General features: G+C 36.2%; 1 protein-coding gene across 7 annotated transcripts in view; it reads right to left on the bottom strand.

Moving 5' to 3' along the window:
• The window catches only part of ATRX (ATRX chromatin remodeler), a 287562-nt gene that overhangs the window by 244075 nt on the left and 18118 nt on the right, over positions 1-25369 (bottom strand). For 5 of the 7 annotated variants that reach the window (XM_044936882.1, XM_044936879.1, XM_044936880.1 and 2 more), the window contains exon 3: positions 4180-4303. The exons of the other annotated variants lie outside the window; for them this stretch is intronic. In XM_044936882.1, coding sequence (XP_044792817.1) covers positions 4180-4303 — 124 coding nt within the window. The remainder of the gene's footprint in view (positions 1-4179; positions 4304-25369) is intronic. 7 annotated transcript variants of the gene reach the window in all.

Consider the following 25369-nt stretch of genomic DNA (forward strand, 5'->3'; position numbering starts at 1 on the left):
TCCACTGACCCATGAATGAATAAAGAAGACATGGTACATATATACAACGGAATACTACTTAGTCATAAAAAAGAACAAACTAATGCCTTTTGCAGCAACATGGATGCAAGTAGAGATTATCATACTAAGAGAAGTCAGAAAGAGAAAGACAATACCTTATCATATCACTTATATAAGGAATCTAAAATATGGCACAAATGAACCTATCTACAAAACAGAAAGTCTCATAGGCACAGAGATCAGACTTCTGGTTGCCAAGGCCAGGGGGAAGGGGAGTGAGAAGGATGCACTGGTAACTTGGGGTTGGTAGATGCAAACTATTACATTTAGAATGGATAAACAACAAGATTCTACTGTTTAGCAGAAAGAACTATATCCAATCTCCTGACATAAACCATAATGGAAAAGAACATTTTGAAAGCATGTATATGGACTCCCTGGTGGTCCAGTGATAAGAATTCATCTTGCAATGCAGGGGACACAGATTCAATCCCTGGTCAGGGAACTAAGGTGGGATTGAACAACTAACATTGTTCCCACCTGGCATGTGGGAACAATCCCACATGCCAGGGAGCAACTAAGCCCACAAACCAAAACTACTAAGCCCAAGTGCTACAGAGCCCATGAGCCACTACTAGAGAACACACGTGCCACAACTACTGAAGCCTGCACACTCTGGAGCCCACAGGTTACAACCACTGAGTCTGTGTGCCACAACTAAGAGTCCACATGCCACAAGGAAAGATCCTGCATGACGCAACAAAGATCCCACCTGCTGCAACTAAGACCTGAAGCAGTCAAATTAATTAACTTTTTTAAAAACATGTACATATGAGTATAACTGAGTCACTTTGTTGTACAGCAGAGACTGGCACAACATTATAAATCAAATATGTTGTTGTTTAGTCACTGTGTCCAACTTTTGCAACCCCATGGAGTGTAGCCCACAAGGCTCCTCTGTCCATGGAACTTCCCAGGCAAGAAAACTGGAATGTATTGCCATTTCCTTCTCCAGGGGACCTTCCCAACCCAGGGACTGAACCCACATCTCCTGCATTGGCAGGTGGATTCTTTACCACTGAGTCACCAGGGAAGCTATAAATCAACTATACTTCAATAAGACAAAAACAGGAACATTCCTTTGGTTAGTAGATAAAGGTATTTATAGCTAACAAAAAATAAATAAAGCAATGCAAAACACAGTACTTTGCTCCATTTCCCTTATAGAAACTTGAAAAAATTGTGAACATTTTCCTTTAAAAAGTAAGCAAAATGCATGAAGAAATAAACATGACAGTACAACTTACTAGATGCTATAAAAAGTGTTAAATGGGGCTTCCCTGGTGGCTCAGTGGTGAAGAGTCCGCCTGCCAATGTAGGAGACACAGGTTGGATCCCTGATCTGGGAGGATGCAACATGCCCCAGAGCAGCTACAACTCTGCACCACAACTATTGAGCCTGTGCTCTAGAGCCCATACTCCACAACAAGAGAAGCCAAAGCAATGAGAAACCCGAGCACTGATCACAACTAGAGAAAAGCCCAAGCAGCAACAAGGACCTAGCACTGCCAAAAATTAATATAAATAAAATTTTTTAAGTGTTAAATGCAATACCTCTTTTTAATCTATCAAATACTCAATGGAAAAATGACTATTCATTGTAGGATAATATGCTATGAAATATACACTATCATATATGGTCAACAGTAATACAAGGATTTAGAAAACAATTTAGCAATGTCTTTGATATTCTCTTGCATAATTCTGCCTCTTTTTTATCTACACAAATAAAATAATTCTAAACAAATAACTTTAATCACAAGACATTGATCTATGAGCTATTTACAACAGTCAAAAAAACTATGAATACTTAAATGTATAATAATGGCTCAACAGTCATGCCTAAGTCATACACTATCATACCAGCCATTTAAATTCCAAAAAGTTCAATTACAATATAAAAAATACTTCATGCTACAATGTTTAACAAAAAAAAAAAACAACTGAACATGAAGTATAATCACAACTATGTTTCAAAGTAAATAAAAATATTGCAAAAAAATAAAAACATTAATGTTACCTGTATGATAAAATTGTAAGTGATACTTTTTCTTCTACATTTTTGTAATATAATAAATTCATTGCATTACTCCTAAGTGCATGGAGATATAGGTTTTAAATTAAATAGTAATTCACAACTGACTTTTCACTAATCCAACAGATTTTCCACAATTCATTTACTACAAGTTTACTATTCATTCAAGTATGTCTATTAACTTATGTCCTTATTCAAGTAAAATTATAAGAAGTCCTTTTAACTGCTGGCAAGTATTAACTATGTAAACATATAAAATAAAGCCTAATTTTCTATAAACTTTGTATGCCTTGATTTTACTCTCAAATGTGATAAAGGTCCAAACAGGTTGCTGCTATGCCAATGAATACCAATCACTGGAACATCAAACATTAGGGTAAATGGTGGAATTTTTCTTAGCCCACACTGTCTCGGGTTTCCTTACATAACCATGACAAATTTTAACATCCATTTTATACACACTGACCTGATTTAAATTTCATGAAAACTTTATTACAGGGAACCAAGGCTCAGAAAGGTGCTTATGCCTGTACAGTGAGGGGCTGTGCCTGGCCCAGTCTTCCAGCCAGGAGGGCCCACAGCCTCTTCACCCTGCTCCTTCTGCACTACTAGGGTGGGTGGATGTTGGATATTCACCAGACTTAAATAGATGCCCCAGCTCAGGTCTCATTTTACTAGTGAAGAAACCCTAGAGTGCAGGACATATGGGAATAAAGCAGGACAAGTCTGGGTACCAGAAGGATCTACTGCTTTCAAGTATCTGCTCTCAACAAGGTTATGTGCTGCTCTCCAGAGCAACATCTCTGACTGTGATGAAACACTCAACTACTGGGAACCAACACACTACCTCATCTATGGGAAGGGGTTTCAGGCTTGGGAATATTCCCCAGCTTATCTTTAAGATTCTTATTGGAGAAGGAAATGGCAACCCACTCCAGTACTCTTGCCTGGAAAATCCCATGGACAGAGGAACTGGTAGGCTACAGTCCATGGGGTCACAAAGAGTTGGACACAACTGAGTGATTTCACTTCAAGATTCTTGTATTTTACATTTTATAATGTCTACTAGCTTTTGTGAGCTATATATGTGAACTTTACTTTTACAAGGCTGTGTGTAAGAAGTTTGGGCTGCATGTGCATCAAATGTTAGCCTTCTTGGTTCTCAGCACTGACATCTTTTGCTCATTATCAGCATTCCTTCCTAGAAGTTTCTGTTTGTACACTACCTTGATAGTTATGACTGGCTAGTATACGGACAAACTTCCATTAATATACTTGGATTAGCAACTGGGGCTATCTTAGGCTGGCCATTCAGTGTAGCTCTTGGTTTACCTATTGCCTCTGATTTGCTGGTCATGAAACAGGTTGGAAGAGTTTCTTTCATTGGTTGCTGGTTGCCCTAATTCTCTTTCTGGTGACTGTGGTAGTCACTGACAGCTACTATTACAGAAACTAGGTGACTGCACCACTCAACATTGTTTAGTATAATGTCTTTACTCTTCATGGACCTGATCTTTATGGTACAGAATTCTGGTATTTTTATTTAATTAATGAATTTCTGAATTTTAGTGTGGTCTTCGCTCACTGACATTTTTTATAGAATACCTACTGCAGAGATTTCATGATCAGAATTTAGGCCACCAACACTGGCTTACCTGGTGGCTCAGATGGTAAAGAATCCGCCTATAATGCAGAAGACACACATGACATGGGTTCGATCCCCGGGTTGGGAAGATCCCCTGGAGGAGGACATAGAACCCACTCTAGTATTCTTGCCTGAAAAATCCCATGGACAGAGGAGCCTGGCGGGCTATAGTCCATGGGGTCACAATGTCAGACACGACTATGCAACTTAAGACTTGGTTCCAATGTATATTTCATTCATAATTTTCTTCATCCAGCCTCATAAAGAAGAGAGAGTTCTCTTCCCTGTATGTCCATTTATATGTCTCTGTGGTGCTGTGGCACTTTCTGCACTTCTGAAATGTTACCAATTCGTGGTTCAGCAATACCGCCTGGAGCATGATACTGTTTGACATCAAATTGGCTGGTGTTAGGAACACTCTTCCTGTTTAGACTCTTACCTTCTTCCTGTTCTGTGGCACTGTTCAGAGGGTATTATGGGCCCCTTGATTTGTATCCAGAATTTTACCGAACTGCCACAGACCCAACTATCCACAGTGTCCCAGAAGGCCAAGCTGTTAATGTCTGTAAAGGGAAAAAATGGTATAGATTTCCCAGCAGCTTCCTTCTGCCCAATAATTGGCAGCTTCAGTTCATTCCATCACAGTTCAGAGGCCAGCTACCAGAACCTTTTCCAGAGGGAACACTGGCCTACAGATTGTTCCTACTGATATGAATGACCAGAACCTAGAGGAGCCATCCAGATATACTGACATCAGTAAATGCTAGTGGATTTGGACACCATGAGAGTAACAAACCAGGAGCCAAAATATTCATCCAATAGAGAAGAAGGGATCAACTTGGCCTACAGACCATTCCTTGATGCTTCCAGATCTTCAAAGTTCTATGTCTCTTCCTGTCAGATCAGTATACAGTGCATGCAAACTACACCATCCTCAAACCCCAGAAAGCAAAACAAACCAAAGAAAAGTGGAGGTTAGCACCATGCCTATGGCCCCAAAGGATAATCATCTTGTTAAATGCTGATTCCAAGACAGGACTCTCTCCAGGTCATTGCTTGTAACATTTGTAAAAAAGTCTGTCTGATACAAAAAAAAAAAGACACTTATTTGATAAATGCAGTAAGCATTTGGTAAAAGCAAATTAAATAATTTGCACTTGTAATAGAAAATCAGGAATTCTATCTCTAATCAAAGCCAACCCTATACTGCACTCTTTAAAAGAAGTGAAGGCATAGTGACTAATTAACTTAATGAATAGGAAAAGTAATTATGCTAATAGATAATTCTCAAAACTCAGAATATTTCAAAGGACTAAGGATAAACTAACATGTCCACAAAAGTATTGATACCTTCAATTACTATAGCATACGTTTCCAAAATTTTTCATCTTTGTTCATTGCTTTATTATTTTGCATATCTTCATTAATTTTTCATTTAATTTTTAATAAAAACACTATGAATACATTAAGTTACCTAAGTTCTCTAGTTTTACTATGCATGATTAATCCACTGAGCTTACCATACTATCCTTATTTGGATACAGCAGCAATTAAACATAAGGTGCTAATAGTAAGAAAAACAAATCGTTTTAAATTCAATTTCTAAAACTTCCAACTGAAATTGGAACCTGATTCTCACAAAGATCAAGCCCTGAAAGATGTTACACAAGCATTCTAAACAAAGGAGAGCATCGGGAAAAGCCACAGTTACATTATTTCACATGGGTTCATTTATTTTAAAAAGCCAAAACAAACAGAAAAAAAAAAACCAGTGAGCTACAAAAAGTAAGCAGCTTAGAAGTCTCACTACTATACTCACAACAAGAAAAAAGATAAATTGAAAATCAGTAAGTTTTCTTAGATCCATTAGAGAACTGAGGTCACAGGTTGCTGTTGTTTAGTTACTAAGTTGTATCTCTTTTGCAACTGCATGGACTGTAGCCTGCCAGGCTCCTCTGTCCATGGAATTTTCCAGCAAGAATACTGGAGTGGGTTGCCATTTCCTTTCCCAGGAGATCTTCCCCACCTGAGGATTAAATCTGTGTCTCGTGCATTGGCAGGCAGATTCTTTACTGCTGAGCCACCAGGGAAGCCCAAGGACACAGAACAAATCACCAAAAAAGAAAAAAAAAAAAGGAAAACAGGCAGATACAGAAAATCACATTTTTTTCTGAAGTGAAAACACTTCAACAGTAACTGATGAATTACGGGAGGCCAAAAAGGATTAGCCTGAGAGTTAAAAAAAAAAAAAAAAAAAAAAAAAAAAAAAATCCTGGGTTCCCAGTTGGAATGGGAGGCACACTTTGCTGGGTTTTACCTACAGGAGTCCCAAAAGGTTTTCAGGTTTTCATGAGAAAGATCTGAGGGGAAAAAAATCCTACTGCACCTTAAGTAGAAGGAGGGGAAAGTAACCATATTAAAATACACCCAGAACATTCTCTTTTTAACAAAGTCATGCTCTCAAGGTAAACTACTACACCACAGCATTCTCTACCTGGAGGAAGAGCAATTAGACAACCTCAGCCTCCTCCAGCTTTCCTACCTCACCTAAGTAGGGAGAGGAAAGGCTAAGAAACATTTCTGAAGGTCACAGCCCAGGGACAAGGGCCTACTTTAAAAAAAAAAAAAAACATGATTCATAAGACCAGTTTCCCTTTCCAACTCCTGGGATTTAATATAATAAAATAGAATTACAAATGGGAAAGCTATAAGATACAAATTCTGTTTAAGAAGGAATTCTTAAGAATACCCAAAGACAAAAGGGAAGAAAAAAAAACTAAAACAAGGAAACTAGAATAAAGGCTCTGGTACAAACAGCTACAGCAAACTTTAAACACAGCCTCATTCCTTGCCATGTTAACATAAAAGCTCACACTAAAAGCCTGACTACCTCATTTCTTATTACATACAGCTTTCAAAAAATTACAAGTCCTACTAAAAGGCAAGAAAAAACACAATCTAAAGTCACAAAGAGAGCATCAGAACCAGACTCAGAGAAGACAAAGAGTTTTGGAATTATCAGATAGGTAAATTTTAAATAACTATAACTAATACAATAAGGATTCTTAAGGGATAAAGTGAGCAGCTTGTAAGAATAGATGTGTAATGTAAGCAGAGATGAAAACTCAAATAAAGAAAAGAAAATGCTACAAAGCCAACACACTATATAAGAAAGAATGCCTTTGATGGACACAGCCAATGAAAGAATCAATGAGACTGAAGAGGAAAGAATCAGTGAGGATAATATCAATATAAACCTTTTGAACTGAAATGCACAGAGAAAAAATAATAAAAGCGAACAGAAAAACTAATAACTGTAGGACAATTACAGAAGTTGTAGCATAAATGTAACTGAAATACAGAGAAGAATGAAAATAGCAGAAGAAATGTTTGAAATAAAAGATCGGTGGAAAAGCTTCCAAAATTAATGACAGATACCAGAGAAGAAGGATATCAAGCAGTGTAAATACTAAATATCTACATCTAGTTTTCTCATATGCAAACAGCAGAAAAACAAAGCCAAAGAGAAAAATCTTTTAAAAAGCCAGGAAAAAAAATATTATCTATAGAGGATCAAGGATAAGCATTCGATCTTACATATTGTCCAAAACCATGCAAGCAGGAAGAAAGCAGAATGAAATACCTCACACCAAGCTAGAATAATGTATCCAGTAAAATGATTCTTCAAAAGTAAAAGAAAAATAGACATTCTCAAACAAAAACCAAAGGCATTTGTTGACAGTAGCTTTTCCCTGCAAGAAATGTTGAAAGAATTTCTTCAAAGAGAAAGAAAATTATACAGGTCAGAAGTACACACCTACATAAAGAAAGGAAGAGCATTAGATGAGAAATAAGTGAAGGTAAAATAACATCTCTCATGTTTCTTATCCTTAACTGACTTAATAGTCAACTGTCCAAACTAGTAATAGCAAAAAATGCATTGGGTGGTTATAGCTTATGGATAAGAAGAGGAATTGGGAATACTGTTATAAGGTATCTACACTACTTGTGAAGAGGTATGCATGTGTGCTAAATCACTTTAGTCATATCCGACTCTTTGTGACCCTATGAACTGTACCCAGCCAGGCTCCTCTGTCATTAGATTTTATACATAAGAATACTGGAGTAGGTTGCCATGCCCTTCTCCTGAAGTGGTATAGTGTTATTTAAAAATGGGCTGAGATTAGTTATAAATGTATATTGCAAACTATAAGACAATCAATTAAAATGTTTAAAGAAGTATAATTTATAAGAGGAAATAAAATGAAATCATAGAAATGTTCAATTAAAACCAAAGGACAAAAGAAGATAAAGAAGAAAACAAGCACAATGAACAAAGTTATAAACATGGCAGGTATTAAACGAATTACATCAAAATTCACTTTAATGTGAATGATCTAAATTCACCAAGAGTCAGAAAATGTCAAGAACATGAGGTGGATATAGTCAGATGTCAGAGTTGACTCAACCAAGACTCATATATATGTTGTCTTTATATATATTTAAAGACACCACTTTAAAGACATTGACTATAAAGGGAAGCTCAGGGAAATACGGAGTTATTCTTTATAGGGTATAGAGGTTCAGTTTTGCAAGATGAAAAAGATCTGGAGATTGGCTGTACAACAATCTAAAAATGGCAAAAATGTATATAACACTATTGAAATGTAAACTTTAAAAAGGTTTATGTTATGTGTACCTTATCACATTTTTTTAAAAAAGTAAATGGATGTCTATTCAAGTCCTTGGTACGCTTTCTGAGTTGTGTTTTTGCTGCTGAGTTGCAAATTTTCTTTATGTATTCTGGAAATTAAACACTTGTCAAATAAATGATTTGCAAACATTTTTTCTGTGGGTTGTCTTCTCACTATGAAGACTGTGCTTTAACACACAAATTTTTTATTTTAATGAGGTCCATATTATCTATTTTTCTTTTCTTGACTCTGTTTTTCAGCATCTTATTTAGAGACCACTGACAAGCTCTATACAGTCAGCAAAAACAAGACCGGGAGCTGACTGTGGCTCAGATCATAAACTCCTTATTGCCATATTCAGACTTAAACTGAAGAAAGTGGGGAAAACTACTAGACCATTCAGGTATGACCTAAATCAAATCCCTTATGACTATACAGTGGAAGTAAGAAATAGATTTAAGGGTCTAGATCTGATAAACAGAGTGCCTGATGAACTATGGATGGAGGTTTGTGACATTGTACAGGAGACAGTAATCAAGACTATCCCCAAGCAAAAGAAATGCAAAAAAGCAAAATGGCTGTCTGAGGAGGCCTTACAAATAGCTGTGAAAAGACGAGGAGTGAAAAGCAAAGGAGAAAAGGAAAGATATACCCATTTGAATGCAGAGTTCCAAAGAATAGCAAGAAGAGATAAGAAAGCCTTCCTCAGCAATCAATGCAAAGAAATAGAGGAAAACAACAGAATGGAAAAGACTAGAGATCTCTTCAAGAAAATTAGAGATACCAAGGGAACATTTCATGCAAAGATGGGCTCGATAAAGGACAAAAATGGTATAAAAGAAGCATAAGATATTAAGAAGAGGTGGCAAGAATACACAGAAGAACTATACAAAAAAGATCTTCACAACCAAGATAATCACGATGGTGTAATCACTCACCCTCACCTACAAAGCCAGACATCCTGGAATGTGAAGTCAAGTGGGCATTAGGAAGCATCACTACCAACAAAGCTAGTGGAGGTGATGGAATTCCAGTGGAGCTATTTCAAATCCTAAAAGATGATGCTGTGAAAATACTGCACTCAATATGCCAGCAAATTTGGAAAATTCAACAGTGGCCACAGGACTGGAAAAGGTCAGTTATCATTCCAATCCCAAAGAAAGGCAATGCCAAAGAATGCTCAAACTACCACACAACTGCACTCATCTCACACGCTATCAAAGTAATGCTCAAAATTCTCCAAATCAGGCTTCAACAGTACGTGGACCGTGAACTTCCTGATGTTCAAGCTGGATTTAGAAAAGGCAGAGGAACCAGATATCAGATTTCCAACATCTGCTGGATCATGGAAAAAGCAAGAGAGTTCCAGAAAAACATCTATTTCTGCTTTATGGACTATGCCAAAGTCTTTGACTGTGTGGATCGCAATAAACTGTGGAAAATTCTGAAGGAGATGGGAATACCAGACCACCTGACCTGCCTGTTGAGAAACCTGTACACAGGTCAGGAAGCAACAGTTAGAATTGGACATGGAACAACAGACTGGTTCCAGATAGGAAAAGGAATACGTCAAGGCTGTATATTGTCACCCTGCTTATTTAACTTATATGCAGAGTACATCATGAGAAATGCTGAGCTGGAGGAAACACAAGCTGGAATCAAGATTGCCAGGAGAAATATCAATAACCTCAGATATGCAGATGACATCACCCTTATAGCAGAAAGTGAAGAAGAACTAAAGAGCCTCTTGATGAAAGTGAAAGAGGAGAGTGGAAAAGTTGGCTGAAAGTTCAACATTCAGAAAACTAAGATCATGGCTTCCTGTCCCATCACTTCATGGCAAATAGATGGGGAAAGAGTGGCTGACTTTATTTTTTGGGGTTCTAAAATCACTGCAGACGGTGAGTGCAGCCATGAAATTAAAAGATGCTTACCCCTTGGAAGGAAAGTTATGACCAACCTAGACAGCATATTAAAAAGCAGAGATGTTACTTGTCCACAAAAGTCCATGTAGTCAAGGCTATGGTTTCTCCAGTGGCCATGTACGGATGTGAGAGTTGGACTATAAAGAAAGCTGAGTGCCGAAGAATTGATGCTTTTGAACTGTGGTGTTGGAGAAGACTCTCGAGAGTCCCTTGGACTGCAAGGAGATCCAACCAGTCCATTCTAAAGCAGATCAGTCCTGAGTGTTCATTGGAAAGACTGATGTTGAAGCTGAAACTCCAATTCTTTGGCCACTTGATGCAAAGAGCTGACTCATTTGAAAAGACCCTGATGCTGGGAACGACTGAGGGCAGGAGGAGAAGGGGATGACAGAGGATGAGATGGTTGGATGGCATCACTGACTCAATGGACATGGGTTTGGGTAGACTCCGGCAGTTGGTGATGGACAGGAAGGCCTGGCTTGCTGTGGTTTGTGCGGTCACAAAGAGCCGGACACGACTGAGCAAGTGATTGGAATAGTACACACAAATTCAAGGCCCTTAAGTTTTCTAAGAGTTTTACAGTTTTAGCTCTGAAATTTAGGTATTTAATTCATTTTTAGTTGTATATGGTGTAAGGTAACAGTTCAACCTTCTTTCTTTCACATGTTGATATTCAATGGACACTGCACCATTTATTAAAGAGAGTATCAAGATGGGTACAGAGCTTTTTGTTGGGAATGATGGAGTTCTGGGTAGATGGTGGTGGCTGTTACATATTGTCAATGTATTTAATGCCTGCTGCTGCTGAGTCACTTCAGTCCGACTCTGTGCGACCCCATAGACAGCAGCCCACCAGGATGCCCCATCCCTGGGATTCTCCAAGCAAGAACACTGGAGTGGGTTGCCATTTCCTTCTCCAATGCATGAAAGTGAAAAGTGAAAGTGAAGTCTCTCAGTCGTGTCCGACCCTCAGCAACCCCATGGATTACAGCCTTCCAGGCTCCTCCATCCATGGGATTTTCCAGGCAAGAGTACTGGAGTGGGGTGCCATTGCCTTCTCCATTTAATGCCACTGAATTGCAAATTTACAAATGGTTAAAATGGTAAATATCATAATATGTATACTTTACCACAGTAAAAATAAACACAAGATATTACTTCACACCCACAAGAATGGATATCATTTAAAAGATTTAAAAGATATTAGGAGGTTATTAGTGAGGATGTGGAAACATAGGAACCCTCATACACTGCTGATGTGAATATAAAACAGATAAGCACTATACTATTTGTGAAATAATACAAAACAGAAAAAGTTTTTACAGCTCCTCAGAAAGTTAAACTACAAAAATTTATATGCAAATGTTGACAGCAGCACGATTCATAATAACCAAAAAATAGAAACCACATATCCATTAAATAAATGTTTTTCAGCAATATTAATGAATAAAGTTCTGAGTCATGCTACAATATGGATATACCTTGAAAATATGCTAAATGAATGTATTCAGTCATGAAATATCACATCCTGTATGGTTCCTTTCATAGGAAATGTTCAAAATACACAAATCCATAGTGACAGAAAGTAAAATAGTGGTTGACAGGATCTGGGGTAGAGATATAAGGGAAAATGAGGAGTAACCACTAATTGGTAGAGGATTTCTGTTGAAGTGATGAATATTGTAGTGAAGGCTATACCGATCTGACAGACACTAAAACCACCAAATTGTACTCTTTAAATGAATGGACTGTGGTATGTGATTTATATCAATAAATTTGTTATTTTTTAAAAAGTGACTTGGACATTGACAGAGTTGTTTAAGAGATCTTCTAACAACAACTGCACTAGAATTTAGACCTTTCATATAATTTTTACCCTGAACAAAAACTAGGGAAAAAACTGACTCAGTAGAAGTTTCAACATGATCTGAGGATATTACTTCAGTTTTTTTAGCTTTAAAAGCAGTGATTAGAAAGTAATCAATCTGTTAATGCTTGAATTTTTTGGTTCAGCACAGATTATAAAACTATGGGATGGAAACAGAAATTAAAATAAATCTCTCAACTATACCTTTTTTAAACTATATCTGTCAAACTAGATCATTACTTCGGTGCTTTTGAGGCCATGTAGCAGTGAACAAGGATTGACTATATTAAAAATGACTATATTAAAAATGACTATATTAAAAATGAGTATATTAAAAAAAAGCACAAGTTTCCTCTACCCAGGATCTCACACTAGAATATCAAGCCTTTCATGAAGCTCTGCTTTATGAAAAATTCCACATTTAGTATTAAGAAAAAAAAATCAAGTGTCCACACTCTATGTCCACACAGAGCACAAAGTTTTACAATAGGGTTTTACAATCTCTATTCTCTATGATAAGATATTTTTGGTCTTGAATCCTACCTGAATCTTATTATTTTATTAGTCTTTCTATTTAAGATTAATTTTTAATAGTAATTTTATAGTGGGACATAGGAAGGATCAATGTATCACACAGTCTGGTAAAAATCTTGTGCCACAAATAAGGGAATTAAATGCTATCTTCCCTCTTAATTGGAAGAGGGTGTTTGCTATGACCAGCACGTTCTCTTGGCAAAACTCTATTATCCATTGCCATGCTTCATTCTGTACTCAAAGGCCAAATTCACCTGTTACTCCAGGTATTTCTTAACTTCCTACTTTTGCATTTCAGTCCCCTATAATGAAAAGGACATCTTTTCTGGGTGTTAGTTCTAGAAGGTCTTGTAGGTCTTCATAGAACCATTCAACTTCAACTTCTTCAGCACTACTGGTAGGGGGCATAGACTTGGATTACTGTGATATTGAATGGTTTGCCTTGGAAACGAACAGAGATCATTCTGTCATTTTTGAGACTGCATCCAAGTACTGCATTTTGGACTCTTTTGTTGACTATGATGGCTACTCCATTCCTCCTAAGGGATTCTTGTCCATAGTAGTAGATATGTTACTTTACCAAAAAGAGGGAGGCAAACAAAAAAATACTAAAACAGGAAATAACACTGGTATCTCTTTTATATCATCTCAAAAAATCACTCAGGCCTCCCAGCAATCTAAGGATATAAAAATTAAGTATATGAGATGACAGGTCATATCTATCACTGACATCATAGAATAATCATCTTATAAAACAAATTTTATTTTCCTGAAAACAGTATCCAAAATGCACTACAACAAACAAGGCACTAGTAAAATATAAGACCTTCTCTTTGAGTCCCAAAACAAGATATATTAAAGGTACAAAGGCTATTCAGGTTAGCTTCACAAATACTTCTTGCCTAAAAAACTTCTATTTAAACTCTTCCCAAACTGACATAAAGAGTTTTAAACATAAATCAGTCAGACTTCACTTTTTATTCATGAGGAATAAGATTCACTTATTTCATTTTATAATATTTACCAAATGCTGAATATATTTATTCTGAGTACTTAGTACTGCAATAAAAAATAAATACATAAGACATGACCTTAAGGAATTCAAACTCTAATGGCAAAAAAAAGGCTGTTAAATATCCCAGGAATAATCTGTGGAAGAAAGGGGAAACATGCTTATAACTGTGAATTTCCTAATACTTTTAAATCTCTAGTATGTGTAATTGTTTTCCACCTAATTTTTATATAGGTTCCTGTAGAGTGAAAACTCTTAACCTTGTTTCCAATACCTGCTAACTTCTATTTTAAAAAGCAAATTTTGCTATAGAATCAGGAATTTCCTGATGTATACCTTGGAAAACAAACACTGAACCATGGATGTTTCCTTTATTAAAAGAGAAAATTGTAATGCTTTTATACAGAATCAAGGAAAAATAAAGAACAGTTGAGAATGAGAAATATGCATAAATATTTGAAAAGCTTAAATTTACTCCACTCAAGGTACATCCATTTATTATTATTATATTTATTATATTATTTTATTATTATATTATTATATTATATTATTATTATATTATTAAATTATTATATTATTAAATTCAATATATTCTATTTACTGTAACAGAAAAATAAGTACAATTTATTATTATTATATTTATCATATTATTTTATTATTATATTATTATATTATATTATTATTATATTATTATTATATTATTAAATTATTATATTATTAAATTCAATATATTCTATTTACTGTAACAGAAAAATAAGTACAATTTACTCCACTCAAGGTACATCTATTTATTATTATTATATTTATTATATTATTTTATTATTATATTATTATATTATATTATTATTATATTATTATTGTATTATTAAATTATTATATTATTAAATTCAATATATTCTATTTACTGTAACAGAAAAATAAGTACAAGTATCACTGTATTTTCTAACAAAAACATACTAAGATCTTTCAAAAGAAGAAACCTTTGGAAGGTTTTTATCAAGATGAAGTATATTGTAGCTCAAAGGGAATGAATTTAGATTTAAATAGGATAAAATACAAACTATCCTCTGATAAAGCAGAAATGCAATTTTACTTTGCCCATTGTAACAAAACCTATTTTCCCCTAGAACGTGAATCAGAGTAAATCTATATCCCTATTTATTGTACTGCAAACAATACTGAAACTTAGTTTAAATAAAATTCTCATTTCTATTTTGGTAAAGAGGAAAGAGGAGAAAAACAAAATTTAGGTTTTCTGAGAAAAGACAAAGCCACATACACATTCCTGTATCTATAACTAAATATTCAGTGCTTTAACAAAATCCATCCACAACCTACTAGGGCGATCATTTAGTTTGTGGACCCCTATTCAAGTCTAGGGGAGTTACAGCAAATTTCTCCAGATAAAGTATATGGCTTATGTTCCTAATCAATAAAAACGGAATCAGATAAAATCTACAGTGCAAGCACTAGCTAAAAAGAGTTTTTATAACCGCTCATTAAGGTCTGCTGATAGCATTAACTTTCTTACAAGAGCAAAGCTATCATTCCAGAAGCAAAAGATATATAAACAGATGAGATCATCTTTGAAAACACAGTGTTTGGCTTATCATTAGAATATAATGAACTCAATACTCCAGGTGATAGATACCTGAGGGGGAAGGTATGAAAAATCAGAGTCAACTTACATGGTAACTTCTCTATTTTTTTGATATGTACATCAAAACTATTCATAGTTCTTTTCATGAAATTGATACCTAATCAATTCTGTCTCCAGCTATTAATTGCATCTACTCTGAAAAACAGAAAAGGAAGAGATAAAGCAACTCAATTTTATTAAGTGTTTACACTATGCTAGGCAGGTGATAAAGATTTTCATGTAGGTATTACCAAATTCACTGCATAAGTGAAAAAACAACTTGGTTGTTGGGTAACTTTTCAAAGATTACAGAACTGGCTTTGAACCCAAATCTAACCTTTTATCAGGTAATTCCAAATGAAACTAATTTGAGACCAGAGCTCAAACCATCTAAATTTTATTCCAAAGGATTGAAGATTAATCCATTTTCCACTATTTTCTTTCCCCAAGAGTAGAAAATATCAAATGCAAATAGACTTCTTATTGAAGTTAAATGACAATTTCTAATTCTTGGGAAAGTTTCTCTAATACTGAAAAAACAACAGGTAAAGAATAATATAGTTTGGGTCCATTTGTACCTTAAGGAAAGCCTGATATTTAATATTTAAAATGGGAACAATTACAGCACATTTAGTCACTCTCTCTAGCCTATAATATTATTCCAGGTGTGGAAGTTTTAGCTTATTGTTGCTAAGGACACCCTCCACATCCTCTGTCCCTAGTAAGTCCACTAGAGAAAATGGAATATGAAAAGGTGCGAAGTACACAATATAATGTCAGCTGATGTTAGCATACATGTTGGGGTATTTTTTTTTAACAAAATTGAATGGTTACTTAACTGTTTTGCAACCTTTCCTTTCCATTAATATATAGTGAATAATCTTCTGCATTACTATTTTCTAAAACAATTTTTAATGTCAGTATAGTATCCCATCATGTAAAGAAAGATGCCAGAAGCTTTTTCTCAAGCTAACGGCACTTAAAAAGATAGATATACTTTTGTTGCAAGAACTGTAGCTGCCTACTAATAGGGTCTGTATTATGGCTAAAAAATTTTTAAATCAATTTTTATTTATTCAGAACATAAGTAGTACAGAAAAAAGGGCTATGTGCACTGACTATTACAAAAGATTCACTAAGAGAAACTTAAAGAATTACCAGTGCTTGCTTAAGCTGTTAATTTAAGGGTTAAGTTACAATTGTCTATAAAAACACATTGGCCAGAATGAAGAAATATAGAATAAGAAAATTCTCAAATTGCCAGTGGAAGTGTAAATTAGTAAAACCATTATGGATACCAATTTGGCAATTATCTTATAATAAAAAACAGAACTGACCTCCTAAAGAAGCTCTAGCACATGTGCAGAGAAACATTTAAGAATGTTCTCAGTAACATTTTTTAATAGTACCAAATTAGAAAAATATTCTAAATATCCACCAATGGTATACAGATAAATTGTAGTATACCCATTCAACTGAAAACTAATGAAATGAAAAACGAGCAATCCAGATCAGTGTTGTTCAACAGAGGTATAATGTAAGCCAGAAATATAATTTACAATTTTCTAGAAGCCATTTTGGAGAAGGAAATGGCAACCCACTCCAGTATTCTTGCCTGGAGAATCCCAGGGACAAAGGAGCCTGGGGGGCTGCCGTCCATGGGGTCACACAGAGTCGGACACAACTGAAGTGACTTAGCAGCAGAAGTCACATTTTAAAAAATGCAGGTGAAATTAATTTTAATCTTACTTAGTCCAATATATCCAAATTATCATTTCAATATATAATTAATATAAAATAATTAGTAATGAGATATTTTACTTTTTTTCATAATAAGTCTTCAAAATCCTGTGTGCAAATATACTTTCAGCACATCTCAATGCACATTGGCCACATTTCAGGTGCTCAATAGCCACAGACAGTTAATGGCTATTGTACTGAACAGTGCATATCTAAAGCTACCTCAAAATCCCCAAAATATTGAACCAAAAAAACAAAGTTGCAAAATCATATGTGCTATACGCTATCACTTAAATAACCTATAAAGCTAAAAAATTCTAAATAATGTTTCTGCTTAAGGATATGTAGAAACTTATCTACATATATGTATACATATATATTATGTAGAAAATATTCAAAATTCCATGAGACCTCACCTCTACCTTTAATGTTTTATTTCTTTTTTTGTTTGCCTGTTTTTTGTTTTATTTTTTTAAAATAAATCTGAAGCAAACATGACAGAAGATTTCATAAAGTAATGTAATAGATGCAGAGGTGTTCGTTCATACTATAATCTTATCTGAAATGTTTCCAAATTATAATTAATTTGGAATATGCATGTTCCAAAACTCTTTTCTTATTTCTATTTACATTCAATCACTTAAGCCTGAAATATGCTAATGAAGTATTTAGAATGTAAATGTCATACTTCACTTTGATATACACAGAGCAAAAACATCCTTCTGTCCTTTATGCAGTAAGCTTGATAATAAAAGGTAAAGACAAACTTCAACAAATTTAAGGTATGAATTGATAAAATTATCTCATTTATTTACTCAACAGCATTTACTATATAGCTATTGAATGTGTGTTCAGTTCTGTCCAACTCTTTGCAAACCCATGGACTATAGCCCTCCAGGCTCCTTTGTGAAATTCTCCAGGCAAGAATACTGGACCGGGTTGCCATTTCCTATTTCAAGGGATCTTCCCGACCCAGGGATCAAACCAGCATACCCTGCGTCTTTGGCAGGCGAATTCTTTTCCACTGCACAACCTAGGAAGCCCCACATGGCTATTATGAGCATTCAAAAAGTTCATAATGTGGTAAATAGATTTTTCTGTCATGAGGCATGTAGTCATATGGAGAATAAACAATATTTACACACTTTACAGAATACCAAGATCAAAGAAAAAGAGCTAAACACTAAAACAGTGACTTATGGACCTCAGTGTGTTCTCAGTCACTTGAGTCATGTCCGACTCTCAGTGACCCCTTGGACTGTAGCCCACCAGACTCCTCTGTCCATGGGATTCTCCAGGCAAGCATACTAGAGTGGGTTGCTGTGCCCTCCTCCAGGGGATCTGACCCTGACAGTAACTGTTAAATAGAAAATTTTAAAAGAGATTACTAAAATTACATATTAGTTTAACATACCACAATGGGACACACAATTATTTCCTAAAATAAATATTTTTTAAAAACCAGTGAAAACACATATGCAAAATTCTCATTATTCATGCTACTTTAGTTTTGGTTAAATATTAATTACTGATATGTAACCTAAATAATCTAATAAAGGTTCACAGTATATGAAAGCAAAGTTCAAAATGAGAAGCACTGAAACCACAGAGACTATGAGTGGCCACAATTCAGAACTTCAGATCATTCACAAAAATAAAGTTTACACAAAAAGAAATCTGAAAAAAAAAGTTGAAAAAACAGCTTTAAAAACTGAACTTCAATTATACTGATTGTTGGAATTTACTTTGAAATGAGTAAAAAAAAAACAAGATGGATTGCTGCATTAGAGTTAGATACATGGAAAATATGTGATAAAACAAGTGTAGTAAAATGTTAAAGGTAGAATCTAGGTGGTGAATATATGTAAAATCATTCCTGAAAGTCTGAAATGTTTCAGAAGAAAATGTTGAAAATTTTATACCTTAATAATGTGAGAGTATGCTGCTGCTGCTGCTGCTAAGTCGCTTCAGTCGTCTCCGATTCTGTGCGACCCCATAGACGGCAGCCCACCAGGCTCCCCCGTCCCTGGGATTCTCCAGGCAAGAAGACTGGAGTGGGTTGCCATTTCCTTCTCCAATGCATGAAAGTGAGAAGTGAAAGTGAAGTCGCTCAGTGGTGCCCGACTCTTAGTGACCCCATGGACTGCAGCCCACCAGGCTCCTCCATCCATGGGATTTTCCAGGAAAGAGTACTGGAGTGGGGTGCCATTGCCTTCTCCAATGTGAGAGTATACTAGCTTCTAAACTTCAAGTATGGATGGACTCCAAACATCTAAAACACTATCACCTAACAGAAGTCAGGAAGGCAATCTGATTTTTGTATTAGTATCAAAAGAAAAAAGCATCCACTTGTCCTTTTACAAATACTAACTGGTTTCAGGGAAATACATCATAGTATAGTTTTTTTTTAAAAAAAACTTCAATACAATAATGTGACATCCAGAATTTATTTAAAACTAATCCAGTGAGGGGGTACTTAGGTCAGTATGTATTAAACAGAAATAGAAAATTCAATTAACCATGAGATAACTATTGAAGATGGTATCACGTACTTAGACGGTTCTATTTTCTTCCTTTTGAATATGCTTGTAACTGTCCAGAATAAAAGTAGTTAAATATATAGAGACTATTACTTTAATACCCAATTCAGGGTCATACCTTAGAATAGTGGCCTGTAGACAATAAGGACTCAAATTTATATATAAGTATTTACAACAGTAGTAAGAAGTACCTCAATTACACTTCAATTAAAAAACAACAGAAAGAAATCTGGAGTTTAAACTCATTTCTGGTTATATACAATTAAAATTGGATTAATGCTTATTTATGAATTCACTTCATAAACACATCCAAGGCATTCATTTAAGTGTCCCTTGCCTGACACCTCACTAGGTGTTCCCACAGAAGATTCAAACATGATTAATATACACATATGCTGATATAAACAAAAAACATAGCTAACTAACATTTAATGAGTATCTATTATCTCCCAAGTACTATTTCTAAATGCTTATTATGCATGATCTCATTTAATCCTCAGAACCACCTCAAATATGTACTATTATCTTCATTTCTCCTTCATGGATCACAGCCTTGTCGTGGCGAAGGGGCTTGCATAACTCAATGAACCTACAAGCCATGCCGTTCAGGGCTCGTATGCTGCTGCTGCTGCTGCTGCTAAGTCGCTTCAGTCGTGTTGGACTCTGTGCAACCCCATAGACGGCAGCCCATCAGGCTCCACCGTCCCTGGGATTCTCCAGGCAAGAACATTGGAGTGGGTTGCCATTTCCTTCTCCAATGCATGAAAGTGAAATGTCAGGGCCCGTATGGACAGTATTAAAATGGGAAAAAGTATGACGTGGGAAGATGAGCCCTGCAAGTCAGAAGCTGTTCAATATGCTACTGGGGAAGAGTGGAGGGCAATTACTAATAGCTCCGCAAAGAATGAAATGGCTGAGCCAAAACGGAAATGATGTTCAGTTATGGATGGGTCTGGTGGTGAAAGTAAAGTCCCATGCTATAAACAACAATATTGCATAGAACATATAATGTTAGGTACATGAATCAAGGTAAATTGGATGTGGTCACGCAGAAGATGGCAAGATTGAACAACATCATCTTATGAATCAGTGAATTAAAATGGAAAGGGAATGGGCAAATTTAATTCAGATGACCAGGACTTTTCTGGTGGTCCACTGGTTAAGAATCCACAATGCAGGGAACGTGGGTTCAATCCCTCGTCTAGGAACTAAGATCCCACATGCCTTGGGACAACTAAATCCATGTGCCACAATGGAGAGCTGGCATGTAGCAATTAAGACCCAATGCAACCAAATAAATAAATATTTTTTAATTCAGTTTTTGTTTGAAATGACCATTATTATATCTACAGCTATGGGCAAGAATCCCTTAGAAGAAATGCAGTAGCCCTCATAGTCAGCAGAAGAGTAGTAGAGTCTGAAATGCAGTACTTAAATGCAATCTCCAAAACAACAAAATGATCTCAGTTTGTTTCCAAGGCAAACCATTAAAGATCACAGTAATCCAAGTCTATGCCTCAACCACTAATGCCAAAGAAGCTGAAGTTACCAGTTCTATGAAGAACTACAAGACCTTCTAGAACTAACACCAAAAAAGTATGCCTTTTCATCACAGCGGATTGGAATACAAAAGTAGGAAGTCAAGAGATACTCAGAATAACAGGCAAGTTTGGCCTTGGAGTGCAAAGTGAAGCAGGACAAAGGCTAACAGAGTTTTACCAAGAGAACATAGCAAACACTATTTTCCCAGATCTCAAGAGATGACTCTCAGATGGACATCACCAAACGGTCAATATCAAAATCAGATTGACTATATTCTTTGCAGCCAAAGATGGAGAAGCTCTATACAGTCAGCAAAAACAAGAACTGGAGCTAACAATGGCTCGGGTCATGAGCTCCTTATTGCAAAATTCAGGGTTAACTTGAAAAAAGTAGTGAAAACCACTAGGCCATTCAGGTGTGACTTCCCTGGTTGCTCAGACGGTAAAGCAACTGCTTACAATGCAGGAGACCCGGGTTCAATCCCTGGGTCGGGAAGATCTCCTGGAGAAGGAAATGGCAACCCACTCCAGTATTCTTGCCTGGAAAATCCCATGGAGGGAGGAGCTACAGTTCATGGAGTTGCAAAGAGTCAGACGCGACTGAGAGACTTCACTTTCACTTTTCACTTAAATCAAATCCCTTACAACTACACAGTGGAGGTGACTAAAATACATTCAAGGGCTTAGATCTGGTAGACAGAGGGTCTAAAGAACTATGGATGGAAGTTTGTAACATTGTACAGGAGGTGGCAACCAAAATTATCCCAAAGAAAAAGAAATGCAAGAAGGCAAAGTGGTTGTCTGAGGAGGCTTTACAAATAGCTCAGGAAAGAAGAGAAGTGAAAGGGAAGGGAGAAAGGGAAAGACATACCCAACTGAATGCAAAGTTCCAGAGAATAGCAAGGAGAGATAAGAAAGCCTTCTTAAATGAATAATGCAAAGAAATAGAGGAAAAAAAGAGAATGGAAAAGACTAGATATCTCTTCAAGAAAACTGGAGATATCCAGGAACATTTCATGCAAGGATGGACATGATAAAGGACAGAAACGGTAAGGACCTAATGGAAGCAGAAGAAATTAAAAAGAGGTGGTAACCATGGAATGTTGACAGTTATCTGAAACATTTTAAACTCCCTCACTGAATTCCTGTACTGTCCCTAGGAATCATATGACCAAGAAGCCACAGTCACCTACCACAAATTTCCCCAAGAGGTGGAGTGATGCCATAAGGGAAGAGAGTAAATGGTTCCTTTGTACTCTCATAGTCACCAGAATGAGGAAATAGTTGAACTGGTTGTATAGCGTTAAATGTATAAAAAGCCATACTTTTTTCCATTTTTCTGGTTTCCAAAGTTTCTGCTGTGTGGATGAATAAAATGATATCTGCAAATTTATTTGAAAATCCCAGAAGGAAGGTACTTTTCAAATACAATATTCTTCTTAACCAACAAACGTACTATTTTATAGCGAAAAAAGAAAAAAAAAAACAGGTGGCAAGAATACACAGAAGAATACAGAATATATACAGAGAGAGAAAAAAGGTCTTAATGACCCAGATAACCATGATGGTGTGATCACTCACCTAGAGCCGGACATCCTGCAGTGTGAAGTCAAGTGGGCCTTAGAAAGTTTTACTATGACAAAGCTAGTGGAAGTGATGGAATTCCAGCTGAGCTATTTCAAATCCAAAAAAAAGGATGCTGTTAAAGTGCTGCACTCAATTATGTAAGCAAATTTGGAAAACTCAGCAGTGGCCACAGGACTGGCATAGGTCAGTTTTCCCTCCAATCCTAAATAAGGGTAATACAAAGAATTTTCAAACTACCATACAACTGTGCTCATTTCCCATGCCAACAAGGTTATGCTCAAAATCCTTCAAGCCAGGCTTCACCAGCATGTGATCCAAGAAGTTCCAGATGTACAAGTTGGGTTTTGAAGAGGCAGAGGAACTAGAAGATCAGATTGCCAACATTTGTTGGATAATGGAGAAAGCAAGGGAGTTCCAGGAAAGTATCTGCTTCTGCTTCATTGACTACACTGAAGCCTTTGGCTGTGTGGATCACAACAAACTGTAGAAAATTCTTAAAGAGTTGGGAATACCAGACCACCTTACCTGTCTCCTGAGAAACCTGTATATGGGTCAAGAAGCAACCATTAGAACTGGACATGGAACAGTGGACTGGTTCAAAATTGGAAAATGAGTACAACAAGTCTGTATATTGTCACCAGCTTATTTAACTTCTGTGCAGATTACATCATGAAAATGCTGGGCTGGATGAATCACAAGCTGGAATCAAGACGCTGGGAGAAGTATCAACAACCTCAGACATGCAGATGATACCACTCTACTGGCAGAAAGTAAAGAGTAACTAAAGAGCCTCTTGATGAGGGTGAAAGAGAGAGTGAAAAAGCTTACTTGAAAATCAACATTTAAAAAACTTGCATCATGGCATCTGGTCCCATCACTTCATGACAAATAGAAGGGGGAAAAAATGGAAATGGTGAGTTTTTACTTTCTTAGGCTCCAAAATAACTGCAGACCGTGATTACAGCCATGAAATTAAAAGACACTTACTCCTTGGAAGAAAAGCTATGGCAAACCTGTACATGCATGGTAAGTCACTTCAGTCATGTTGGACTCTGAGACCCTATGGACTCTAGCCTGCGAGGCTCCTCTGTCCATAGGATTCTCTAGGCAAGAATAGTAGAGTGGGTCACTGTGCCCTCCTCTGGGGAATCTTCCTGACCCAGGGATCGAACCCAGGTCTCTTATGTCTCCTGCATTAGCAGGCACATTCTTTACCACTAGTGCCACCTGGAAGCCCTAAACAGCAAATTGAATAGCAGAGACATCACTTTGCCAACAAAGGTCTATATAATCAAAGCTGCTATGGTTTTTTCAGTAGACATGTATGGCTGTGAGGCTCAGACCATAAAGAAGGCTGAGTGCCGAAGAATTGATGCTTTCGAATTGTGGTGCTAGAGACTATTGAGCGTTCCCTTGACTGCAAAGAGATCAAACTAGTCAATCCTAATGGAAATCAACCCTAAATATTCACTGGAAGGACTGGTGCTGAAGATGAAGCTCCAATACCTTGGCATGATGGGAAGAGATAACTCACTGGAAAAGACTCTGATGCCAGGAAAAATTGAAGGCAAAAGGAGAAGGGGGCAGCAGAGCATGAGATGGTTAGATAGCATCACTGACTCAACAGACATGAATTTGAGCAAACTCTGGGAGATAGTGAAGGACAGGGGAGCCTGGCATGCTGCAGTCCATGGGGTCGCAGAGTCGGACACTACTTAGCGACTGAACAACAACAAACAGCTGATTTACAATACTGTGTTAGTTTAGGATACACAGCATAGTGATTCAGTATTTCTGCAGATTATATTCAATTATAGATTATTACATGATAATGGATACAATTCCCTGTGCTATACAGTATATCTTTGTTATCTATTTTAAATACTGTAGTTTGTATCTGTTAATCCCATACTCCTAATTGGTAACAACTAGTTTGTTTTCTGTTTGAATGTGCTTTCTCTTTTGCTATATACATTAGTTTGTATTATTATTTTTTTAGATTCCACATATAAACAATATCATATAGTATTTGTCTTTCTCTGACTTATTTCACTAAGTATCATATTATGTAGGTCCATCGAAGTTGCTGCAAATGGCCATATTTCAACCTTTTACATGGTTGAGTAATATTTCATCACACACACACATACACACACACATATCTTCTTAATAGAACAGTCTGCTGATGTGCACTTTCATCTTATTTTTTCCTAGATATATACTCAAAGGTGGAATTGCTGGATGATAGTTCTATTTTTAGTTTCCAAGTAAGCTCAACACTGTTTTCCATAGTAGCTGCACCAATTTACATCCCCATCAACAGTGTACAAGTATTCCCTTTTTAGTGTTATCTTCTTGAGTTTAACATTCACCATATGCTTTTTATCATTTCATTATTGTTGCTTCAAAAAAGTTGAACATATTACTCTAAAAACTTTAAAAGTATTTGTTGGTTTTCTATAATGAAAAGACAAAAAATTAAACAGAATAGCATGAAAAGCTTTTTCGAATCTGACCCCAACTCCCTTCCTTTTCTTCAAGTCTACATTC

This window comes from Bubalus bubalis, chromosome X (genome assembly GCF_019923935.1).
Source record: "Bubalus bubalis isolate 160015118507 breed Murrah chromosome X, NDDB_SH_1, whole genome shotgun sequence".
Classification (NCBI taxonomy): domain Eukaryota; kingdom Metazoa; phylum Chordata; class Mammalia; order Artiodactyla; family Bovidae; genus Bubalus; species Bubalus bubalis.